This window comes from Tamandua tetradactyla, chromosome 10, assembly GCF_023851605.1.
Source record: "Tamandua tetradactyla isolate mTamTet1 chromosome 10, mTamTet1.pri, whole genome shotgun sequence".
Taxonomy (NCBI): domain Eukaryota; kingdom Metazoa; phylum Chordata; class Mammalia; order Pilosa; family Myrmecophagidae; genus Tamandua; species Tamandua tetradactyla.
The window spans coordinates 86,030,065-86,042,299 of NC_135336.1; the positions used below are offsets into that span (position 1 = coordinate 86,030,065).

General features: G+C 36.9%; 1 protein-coding gene and 1 non-coding gene across 2 annotated transcripts in view; one reads left to right on the top strand and one right to left on the bottom strand.

Moving 5' to 3' along the window:
* The window catches only part of ADAMTS5 (ADAM metallopeptidase with thrombospondin type 1 motif 5), a 57,352-nt gene that overhangs the window by 17,652 nt on the left and 27,465 nt on the right, over positions 1-12,235 (bottom strand). The window contains exons 5-8 of the mRNA XM_077118785.1: positions 5,478-5,761; positions 3,457-3,640; positions 2,626-2,801; positions 811-986 (exon numbers count right to left, since the gene is read on the bottom strand). Coding sequence (XP_076974900.1) covers positions 811-986; positions 2,626-2,801; positions 3,457-3,640; positions 5,478-5,761 — 820 coding nt within the window. The remainder of the gene's footprint in view (positions 1-810; positions 987-2,625; positions 2,802-3,456; positions 3,641-5,477; positions 5,762-12,235) is intronic.
* Positions 11,455-11,571, top strand: LOC143649028 (U5 spliceosomal RNA). Its single transcript, XR_013158906.1, has one exon. It is a non-coding gene; the product is annotated as a U5 spliceosomal RNA (small nuclear RNA).

Consider the following 12,235-nt stretch of genomic DNA (forward strand, 5'->3'; position numbering starts at 1 on the left):
TACCAAAAAATGTTTCCATTTTTAAAATACATCCTTATTGTAAGCTTGGTTTGTGCATTACCCTCAAGTTAAGGATAACATAGCACATACATCAAGAATGCACAGACACTGCAAAATCATCAGGATAAGAGTGGTTTGGTGAAGAAGAAAAAAACTCTCTATCCCAGCAGACTCTTCAAGCTGACTCACTCATCCTATCTGATAGCATATTTCATGTCAGAGATCAGTATTTCATAAACTTGTATATTTAAAACAAGTGTAACATAGGGCCCAGGGTGGAAGAGGAGGCAGATATTATTGTATGTATTTCTTCAGGGTAGATATAAATCAGGACAGTTCACTATAAAACGAGATAATTGCACACAACACTGCAGTCCACTTACATTTTGCAATGAGAAACTTTTTTTTTTTTCAAGAAAAATACAGTCCAGTTAGAATTTGTAAAGAAAACAGTTGACATAGAAATCAGGAGTCCTTCTCTAAATTATGTTTCAGGAAATACCGATCCACAAGACATTACTAAAGTGGACTTCCATTCATGTTACCTTCTCCATTTGAGCACTGTGCAAGACCTTGTCCCAGAGCCAGTCAAGTTTATCTGCTTCTAGAGACGCCCTAAGTCTCCACTCTGCAATCACAGCATTATTCATATCCCCTTCTACCCTTCTCATATTCATAATGCGCTACCTGAAACACGTTAGAGCTCCTCCCACACAGAGCATGACGTAACATGAGCCCCCTCTTAATCAGTTGTGCAAGATCTAAAGCTTTGTTCAACTCATAAAAGGGCAAACTGTTCTATCATATTACCTTTTCTTATTGAAGGTTCCAACAATCTTTGTACAACTGGAGTTGTCTCCTCCACACACGCCACATTTGTCATACTGCAGCTTTGACCCAATGAGACCATCACAGCCCGTCCGTACACACTTCCCTCGGACACAGACAGAATTACTGTAGGGCCTACATTCGGTTCCATCAGTCACCTGAGTGGTGAGAAACACACCATCAAAGTGAAACATCTGAGCATAGGTCTTTGGTTCTTTTAGCAAACCAGCAAGTTCTAATTTGTGAGTTTTGAGTTTGCCTGGGATAGATAGTTTATTGATAAGTAAACAAAGAAAGACATAGTTTACAGGAGTTTCTAATTAATAAATCTTTGACATCTCAGCATGATCTGGGATAAATCTAGGTTATGTACTTTGTTTTTCGCTACTTGATCTTAATTCTGATCATATTAGTAGACGCAAGATTCTCGTCTCCATGTCTGAATGCATATTATGTTCCCACAGTATAATGTTTCCTTTTACACTCATAGATATATTCTTTTTACTTTGTGTTTGGGGCTATCGCTGGTACAGAAAGCTAAATATGAGCAGGCTTAAGAACACACAGACCCTTTTTTGTTGCTGCATAATTGTTGTTATAGCAACAAATGTGAAACCCTAAACCTGACATTTAAAATCACGTCATGATGAAAGCATTCCCTATTGTGTGTTGAATTAGCAGACACCAAAATAGAGATGGACAGATTAGTGTAGCAAAAAGGATGCTAAGACAGCCAGAGAAAAGCATTTACTGGAACAGACCAAATATATACTGAATACAGGAATTAATATATATATAAAGTAAAAAAGTTAGTTATAAAATACTATATATGGTGCAGGTAAGTATATAGAAATAAGCATTGATATTTTCTATTTAGGTACATACCAAACTCTTTCTTTTCATATATGAGTGTGCACATGTGAGTGTGTGTGTGTGTGCTTGTGCACACATGGCAACCAAAGTAGGATATGATTCAATAGGCTAACACTACTTATATCTAAATGAAGTATTTCCAGGTGATGGGTTTGTTTATATTCCTGTGTAAAATTTTAAAAATGAAAATGTACTCTCTTTTGTAATACATATATATATTTGTTTATTTAAAAATTAGATAAGTTGGGCATTAGCTTATTTTTCCATAACATACCATTAATATCCAATGCCCAGCTTAAGACGTTGTTTTAAATGTAGCATCTGTGTGCAAATTAAATAAACTGTTGCTCCATAACATGAGTTTTAAGAAATGAAACTGCTGAATATTTAGAAAATGATCTTCTGTGAAAAATAAGGGATATATGTACATGTGTTACAACATTTGTAACTAGACGGACATTGATTCATGCTAAGGACAGGAGACATTTTAAAGTCTGGATCAGAAATGATCTTGAAAACTATTTTCATGAATCATCAAAGGATCTTGAAAACTGTATTCATGAATCACCAAAGGAATTTTTAAGTAAATAATAGAAAAATAAGAATGCTTTCTTGCCTTACAGCCCCCTTTATAAATGTACTGAATCATTTCATTTTTAACAAGTAGGAAATACTTGCTGTTTTTATGGTTATTTTGAATTTAAGCTTACACCTCACCTTCCTTGACAGAAAGCTACATTTTTCAAAATTAGCCATTACGATACTTATGTGCTGTTTGTAAAATAATGCTTCTCCATTGTGTAACGTTTGCAAATATAGGAAAGCAAAACACTTTGTGACCTTGCCACCCAGAAAATTTTATATTTGGGATGTGCAGATACCCCCAAAATGCATATGGTTTCTGGACAATCAATGTTTAGTTACCTTTGGAGAAAATACCACATAGTAGCCAGTCCCCTTAGCTCTGCAGGTCAGTTTGCACACATCCCCTGGCAGGACACCTGCATATTTGGGAACCCATTCCACGAATGTTTTTACTCCTTTTGCATCAGACTGATATCCATTTTTAGCTTCACACTGCTCATGACGAAAAGATTTACCTAGAAAACAAACATGTTATATTATTTTATCTGATTTAAAACTTAGATATATTTAAGTGCACGGATTAACTTATTTTTATTAGAGAAGTTGTGGGTTTATAGAAGAATTATGCATAACATACAGGGTTCCCAAATGCCACCCTGTTATCAATACCTTGCATTGGTGTGGTACATTTGTTACAACTGATGAAAGCATATTTTTATAACTGTACCTTTAACTAGTCATGGCTTACCTTGGGAGACACTGTCTGTGTTGTGTAGTTCCATGGATTTTTTAAAAAAAAAACTTATTCTAATAAAATATATACAATTTAGAATTTCCCCATTTAACCAAATTCAAATAAATAATTAATTTTAAGGAAAAGATGGCAGCATTTTTTTGCAGAACTTCTTTATGAACTACTACTGAAAGATTTTATCTGTCTATACAAAGAGTTGAAAATAGTGACCATTTTCTTCCAATTGCTTGAATACTGTAACTATTGTCCATGATAAAAAAATTAAATTACTCTGGTATTTGTTATTGATTTGCATGGTGGTGAAACCATGCGATCAAGATTAATATACCATTTATCCAGCCTCTTCCTATTTACTACTGTTAGGATACAAACGACACATGGCACAGGGTGATTGCTGACACTTGGGAGCAGCGTACCATTGGGTGGGCAGGGCATGACATTGCAGGAGCGGTAGATCGCCCTCTTCCCTGTGCAATAGCGGCCGTTGTTTCTGGGTGCAGGGTTATTGCAGTAGCGATAGGCAAACTGAACTCCTCCCCCACATGAACGAGAACACTGGCCCCAGGAGCTCCAGGAGCCCCAGTTGCCATGGCTAGAAGTCTGAAATAAAAAAACAGAAGATATTTCAACTCAGAAGAGAGGAAAACACGTGCATTTAATGACACAGTACCCAGTGGAAACTTCATCATACATATAGTTGAAATTTCAGTGAATTTAGCATAGATGTAAGTTTTGGATACACTGGGAACGCAAAACCTTTCTAATTCTAGGCAATTAATCTTTCCAGATCCTCCTGGCACTAGATAATCTGAAAAGCTTCACCTTCAGTACTGAGCACACTGTAAAAAGTTGCCTCCTGGTTTTTCGGGTCATTTTATACTTATGCTTACTGATAGGTATATTTCTGTTAAAAACTAGTGAAGCGCAGTTAACCTTTTTTTTAAAAAGGGTTAACTTAGCAAGGATTTATTCACAGGAATATATGTAAGCAGAGAAAAACAACAGAAAAGTTAAACAAATGAAATGAAGAGGATCCAAACCAACTTTCACTCTGTAGCTTGAAACTCACCTGTGTGCACATACCTAGGACACAGAGGGCCACCCACATGTGCCAACACAGTGTAGGAACCCTGTATTATGTCCATCAACTTAAACATATCTTTAAGGTCATGCTTTGAGCAAACAAAAGAAAGTTTAGAAGGCAATATGTTGAGTGGGAATAAACATTTGGAATATAGCAATCATATCTTCAACTTCTACAGCTGTCTTTATGTGCTAACATTTATGCAGCCCTTTACAGATCTTTTACCATGTAATTTAAGTTTTAGAAATTTTGATAAAATCACGAGTAGTACATAACCATGCAGAAAACACATCACCACAGTTAACTTTTATCCACTCATCTTGACTCAATACAGAACTGTATGATGCTAAAGATTTTGCATGATGCTGGGTGTTATTTGATGGTGTTGATATCTTTTTCTTCCTTTGTGGCATTAAAGTTTTTGTGGTGCTCTTACTGCTATCACACACGCTGTTGTGAAAAGACCCTGTGAAACATACATAAAGGGATGTGACTTGGGCCTGGCTTGATACCTAATTAAGTTAAGATCTCACCCATAAGGGAGGAAATATGACAAATAACGTTGTGCTTTCATTCCTATACATGCACACACACACCACAGCGACTGAAAGTCCTGCTGTGAGACTCCGGGTCCATGAGTCTGAAAACTCTACAGGAGGAAGCCAAGAGACTCCAAAAGGTAGAGCAGTGCAAGCGCCTCTGCCAAGGGAATATGTAAAAAACATCCCCTGGCTTCCTGTGCCAGGGTATCTGATGTGCTTGGTTGCATAGCAGCCTTGAAAGACATAAGCAATGCTAATATGGTAATGTCCACTGAGGGATTTTGAAACACCTGTGAGTGAAAATGAACAAACATGCTGCTTGGGCTTTGAAAATGCAGGGTGGCATCTGGTGACCTGAAGGTGGCCTGTGAGTGAGGTGGAGGAGGGGCTTCCCTGGCACTGGTGTAGGTTACCTTAGCTTCTAAAGTTAGATTAATTTGTTACAAGAAAGAAGACATGAACCCAATATGTGAGCTCCTTCTACAATTCAAATAATTCAGAAAAATGTATTTAGATACCTTTACTAAGAAAAGTCTGAAAGTGATTTCTGGGGACTCAGCTGAACAAAATCTGAACTATTTACTTGTTAAAGGAGATAGCTGGTAAGAAACCCTACTATCTGCATTTTTCCACCCAGCATTTGAGTATTTGAAGGGTACCGCGGGTTCAACATGAAACTGAAAATAGATTTCTAAAGGAAAGTAATTTTGACTAGGAAATAAAGCCTTCAGATGACAGGACCCACACATGGCAAAGGGATGCACTTCAGATCTCGGGTCCCCAGGCGCTGCGTGACAAGCAAATCACTTACTGAATAGTATTTTTTCTTGGTTTTGTCCACACACTTGCCCTGCAGGCAAATCCTGCCTTTCCCACAGGGCGTCCCTTCCACGGCTGGCAGCTTCTTGGTCAGACACACCATTTGTCCCTGACGTACCACCGCACACCACAGGCGGGCACACACGTCCATGCCCGGACACACCGAGTACTCTGGCCCGAACGTCAGGTTGCACTGCTGGGTGGCATCGTACGTCTGTCCCGGGAGCTCTTCGGGGCCCAGGATCTGCTTTCGCGGCAGATCTAGCAAACAGTGACCTGCAAGAATAACCGAGATAAGACCCCTCACTGCTCCGAGTCTAGGTTTCGAAGCACTGAAATCATGGCTCCAAACGTGAGACTCTCCAGCTGGTGGTGATGCATGGCCAAACAGGTTTAAAACAGGTTTACAGTGAGCCACTCTGGAGAAGGGGTTCGGGCAGGGGCTGGTGCCCACATGAGTTCATCAGCCACCCTCCCCGATTCTCACTGGGCTTCGACAGCCGCGGTGGGCCTGGCCGTGGTGCAATTACACCAAAGTATTTTATAATCGTTAGTTATGAAAATAGCTATTGCACTGAAGCACTGAAAGAAATCAAGATGGACCTGGGAGAAATGGGCCAGTGGAGTTAATACTTCTTTAAAAATTAGGTATTTACTCTACCAATTTGAGAAACAGATTTGTCCTTGGCCCTATATTTACACACCGTTCTCCATTTCCAGTTTTCCGCTTCCTCATGTGACATTACATGTCCCCTTTCTACTAATCCCAGAAATAATAACCAAAGTGAGATCGCATTCATTCTTGTGCTCACTCATAAGCATCTGCTTTGCACCTCTGATGTTCAAGAAAGCATACCAGATATTAGGATTACAGGAGAAAAACCCATTTCTTTCCTGAAGATCTCCCATTAAAGTGAAAGAGATAGGCTAAATAAATCATTTCTCCAGACTGATAAGAATTTTAATAAAAAGCTTTCAAAAGTCATAGAATAAATGAGTAATGGAAGAGGAAAAGAAACAATCTGGTAACACTGGACAAGGCCAGTTCTCTAAAAAAAAATTTATTCTCTGTTCTCTTTCCTTTGTGCCTGCTATTTATTGGAATTTGTATTCATGGGGTATTTGAAGTTCATCTGCCAAAAGGGCAAAAAGGAATGATAGGAATCAACAGAAGCTGAGACACAGACTGCAAATTCAGAGGCTGAATTCTGCCTCACCTTTCCCAAAAAAGCTTCCCTAAAAACCCCTGCCCAAAGAGAGTTACCACCATCAGTCATCTTTTGTCAAACACTAGCGTGCACACTGCACATCAACTTCTGTGTTTTCTGTTTCCAATTCTAGGGTTTGTGCTTTAACTGGAACACTGCTACAAAAATAACCATTATATTACCCAGTTACACTGTTCTTAGTACTTTACATGTATTTGCTCATTCAGTCCTCATAACAAAACCCTAAGAGGCTGACTCTATGATTTTCTTTATTTAGAGAAGAAACTGAGGAACATAAAAAATAGACCATTTGTCCAAGGTCAAACAGCTATTAGAATTGAATGTCCAGAGACAACCATTGCATGCCATCCTGTCTCTGCTTAACACGTGGCTCGCTTTCCTGCTGTTTTTCTTTTTTGCTAGAAAACAAGTTTGTGTGGGGAGCCCTTAAACGGTGGACAATGGGTCTAATGGCAGAAGCATACAGTCTAAATAAAGTCTAATCCTGTCTAAACATTAAATGGCTGAATACTCTTGGCTGAATTAGTCAACCTCTCCCTAATTAATTTTCAAGATCTGTGAAATGTTTCTCTTCTGACTATGATCCTGTAAGGGTAAAATGAGCTAGCAGTGATATAGGGGGGAGCAGAAAAGTCCAAAGCACATGCTCATTGGTACCATGCCTGACATATTTAACAACCTTTTAGATGTATTAGAGTTATTTCTTTATTCAACAAAAGAAAATCATATTTGAGTCTTCCTTTCCACTGAGAAATAGAATATTCAGCACATTTTAAGAATACTGCAATGTTTTTAAAACTACATTCAAGCTTCTTTAAAGAGAATACCTTAGCATTTGTCCATCTGTCATGGAGACATTATATGAAAATGACTAAAGAGCAAAGTTCCTATTTAACTTCCGTGCCAGAACGTTTGAAGAGGTAAAGCTTCTTAAGGCAAGCCAGGAAAAGCATTAAAAAGAAATGTGCAGCCAAAGAGAACGTTGGGAGAAAAACATCAAGCTAAAAGAAAAACATCAACATCGAGTCAATTGGAAAGAATGATAGTAAAACCCCACTAAGCTTTGTTTAGAAGAAAGAGTAAGATTAGATTCTTCAAACTCCAAGAAAAGTGTTATCTTCATTGCTACATTAAAAAGAGCATTCTGGAAACTAGGGAATGTTTAGCAGATTAGGGATGTTAGAAGACTGTCGATAAATCTCCGAGACAGCATGAATGCTTTCCAATTCTTCAAAAGTGCTGCTTTAAGAAACCTTCTTACTTAACTAAAAAACACAGACCATAAGGCTGGGTAACTAAATATTAGCCAGGAAGTCTTTCACATGTGTGGGTTCACGCTGCATGCTTCTTTCTCACTTATCTACAGCCAAAATAACTCACTGCCTCTTTATGGATCTACAGCCACTGACATGCATTCTACCTCACCAGTAGATGATGAGCGAAAAGAAATGTACAATGCAAACAATTTAAAAGCAGCTTACAAATGAGGAGATGTGGCATTTCTTTCTGAGGTTTAATATGGAAGGATAAATTTAAAAATGAATACCATATTTGCTTTGCTATTAAAATTGCAGTATATCAGCTCTACGGTTTTCTCCTAGAGGTCATCTGGAGGGTAGCTTTTTTTGTTGAAAATAAAATGATTTATTTCCATTTATTACCCATGATCTCAATATTAGGATCTGTTTCTGTTGACACTGAAATATATAGTCAAACAACTTTATCTTTATGCTGAAATATGTCCTTTTGTAATAAAATAGGTACAGGTACCTCTACCAACTGGCGGACTTGTGCCAGGGAACACAGTAGCAGATCAATGCAGAGCCTGAGGCTGAATCTCATGGTATAGATATTTAAAATCTAAGTAATAATGGACTGAATATGCATTTCTCCATTTTTAAAAGTATACAATTTGGGGGAAGGGTGAAAGAAGAAAATGATTAGTCTTCTATTGTCATTTCTATTGACCTTCAAAGGCATCTAATCCGCTAATTTTTTTCTTAATTCCATTCACATGTAATATCAATCATATCTACTTCAATGGTTTTTTATTTACCCTAGTCTGAAATCCTCTCTGGACTTTAACATTATGCCTGTTTGTCCTGTTACTCCAATTGCCAAGTTGCCCCTTCCTTCCTTCTTCCTTTCCTTTTTTTCTCTCTCCCTTCTTTTCTTCTTATCAGTTTGTGTATATAAATCTATGGTTTCTAAAATAAAGACAATAGGAATGTACGCATGCATATTGCATGTATGCTTTTACCCTCAATGCTAAGTTAAATCTTAAAGTAAGGTGAACAATTAAAAATTAAAATGTAGTGATTTGAAAAGGGAACAGGGTGGAAAAAAGAATATGCTAGTCTCTTTATGGTGATGGAATTCCACTAACGGGTAATGGAAAGAATCCCATGACTCCAGGAAATGGACCAGAAAGATCTCTGGTTTTATATGTCTGAGTTCTAGCACCATTCATCTTTCATGTTAATGATTAATGGAAATTATCAATTAAGACTGGTCGTTTTTCACTTTTTTCATTTTTTTCTTCCCTATTTCTAGCACTGTCGTTATTTCAGTCTTCTCTTCTTTTCAGTGCACAAGCATTGGCCCAAATGTCCACGGTCTAGGAGGAATCAATTAAAGTTCCTAAGGAAACTCATCCAAAGAAGCCTAACAGCAGGGCATTGTCTCCACATTTTACTTAAAACCATCAATCTCCTTGCCCTGCACTTCTTCTTTCTGGTCTTTATTAAAATGTCTAACACTTTAAAAGAGAAATTGGTACATTTGTCTGCTCTTTGATGAATCGAGGGCATTGGCAAAGGAAAGGACAGGCAATTGTGGCTGACCAAAAGTAATTCAAGGGGTCTGTTTGTGCACTGTTTAGTAGACATAAGGCCAAATAAATTAGACGAAAAATTCTCTTTGCTAATGGACAAAGCCTAGGTTTAAAAAAAAAATACAAGTCAACCAGCCATGAAATAAGTTATCTTATTTGTACACTCTTTTAAAGAACATATTTATTGGGAAAATCAAGATATAATGAACTTTGACTATTATGAATACTACCTAAAAAAACTGAATGTTCAGATCTTATTGCCAGCTTTACAATATATACTAACAAAAAACACAGAAAACTGGGTTTCTAATACTGTTTTATCTCAAAAGTTCTGCATACAGTAAGTGACTGTAAACTTAGATCTTTTTATAGGCTATATGTTAATTTTCAAAACTGTCTCTAGATTTTCCAGAGCAGCCTGTCTTGCAGTGTACTTGACCTGTATCTGTTTAGGCAATGGCCTTCCTCACCATCTAAGCTGTGGGTTTACAGCAGACATAGCTAACTTTTTTGGCTTCAAGGTTATGAAGCATCTGAGAAAGGCAATTCGATAACCTGCCTTCATGGCACAATTTCTCTGCCAGTACTTACCTTCATTTTCCAGGACCACACGCCTAGTCAGCTTGCCTAGAACTAACTTGTAAAATGCTACAGAATGTCCACAAGTATCTCTGCCAGGCTGGGGGTCCCATGAGACATGACTTCTCCTTTCAGAATCACAAATCTGCAGGCTCCAGTTACTCTAGAATATGTATGCTGTCTTCTCAGCTGTAACCTAATTGCTGTGTATTTCTCACTGGAACTAATTCAGGAAATACTCAGTATTAATGAATTTAAATTCAGCAGCAGCCAAGTGCTACAAACGTCCAGCTTCTTAATGGCTAATAAGTCTAAAAATAAGTCAAGTGCTTTGAATTTAATTTTACTCTAAGACCTCATTTCTCCAGCACTGCTGGGGGTTAGGGAAATGAGGGATGAGATCGTACACGTAAAGGGACTTTCCAGATAATTGACTCTTTTAGGAATCGTCTAAAAGCTGTAACATTTTGAGAGAGTACTTACTTAAAAACAGTCACTGCCTTGATGTCTTTATATTAGTTTAATAGTTTAACCTTTTCTAAATGAATGAAGTTGCTTTTCTGAGTATTAGTTTTTGTATCATGCTGAACTACAGAGGTAGCTTCAGCAATCACAATGGTATGACAAGGTTTTGACCTTTTGGTAAGTGATGCCAGGTTACATGCTTTTATGTTGTTTTAGGGTTACATTTTCTGGCTTTTCTGGCTACTCTTTCTTTGTCATATGATACCACTTTGTACACTCAGTTTACCTGCCTGAAGTATCCTACTCTCCCTAATATTATTTTATTGTTTAAAATTAAGTAGAACAGAAATAGTAGAACCATCAAATATGAATAAATGTGCTCGGAATGGAAGTCTGAGTAATTCCCCATAAGTCAAGTGAAAAAGTTTTATGATATGGTTTTATATAGCTTAGTCTTCTCAAAAAGATGCATGTATTTGTTTTCCCCTTGGTTTAGTCTTTGACTTTTTTTCTTGGTTCTTTCTTGAATCCTGAAGTGGAAATGTCAAAATGGTGACCATCTCAAAATCAGGTCTATTACTTCCTATGGCCATGCTTAAATTTAAACCGACTTACATCAGTATTTTGGTCACAATTTAAAAAATACTTAATTACTTGAATTAAAATTTAAACACCAGTGTAACACAGAGAGCATCGCTGTTTCAAATCCATATCTCCTGCGCTATTTTGAAACAAGATTGTGTTGACATTTGCCGTTGTACCATTCTATCTTTCTTTGGTTTTTATTATTCTGAAATTACCTTAATCATGGTAGGCTACTGATAAAATAGAATTATTCGGGGTTAAAAAAAAAAAGACTGCCTATACTCAGGTTTCTCTTCAGATCATGTAAACCTGTCGCCTTTTACTAAAGATTTCTGTGGAGAGAAACAATAGCTAGCTATGAGACTAATTTTTTGACGTCTTGCTTTGGTAAGGCCAAATAGAAGCTGCCAAAAATAGAAACTTAACTTATAAATAAACAAAGAAAAAAAAAAGACTGCCTAAACAACATATTGAAGGATGAGAGAGAGAGAACCTAGATTTGGCAAAATAAATTAATAAATCAAAAAATAAGAATTTTCTGTCCAAATAATCTTGGTAATTGAATTTATTTATTTAATATACATGTGGGCAATTTGGTGAAGATTTTATTCCTGCAAATGGATGAGATGTATTTCTTCTAAATTTGTGTTTTTGCTTGTTCTCTATCATGGGTACTTTGGAAAAGAAACAGAAGAGATGTGTAGCATATGTAAATTTTTTATAAACTTTTAAAATTCAGAGTGTAGATATTTAAATACAGAAATATGTTAAAAAAGAGTGAGGATAATGTTGAAAACACATTTACAGCACAGAAAGTAAGATCATAAATTCCACAAACATGAAATAAATGAATCACTCTAAAATTATGGCAAGAAGGAACAAAATTCTGCACTGCATTGTAATTAGCTGACCTAATACTTGTACAGGAAAAAAATATGGTCCCCTTTTAGCCATAAGTATTTGCTGCCTTAGCAACTAAATCTATTCATTTAGTGATTCAAAGTTTAGCTCAACCACTTGGAATGTGTAACGCGTGATTTTAAAATAAAATATCAATGT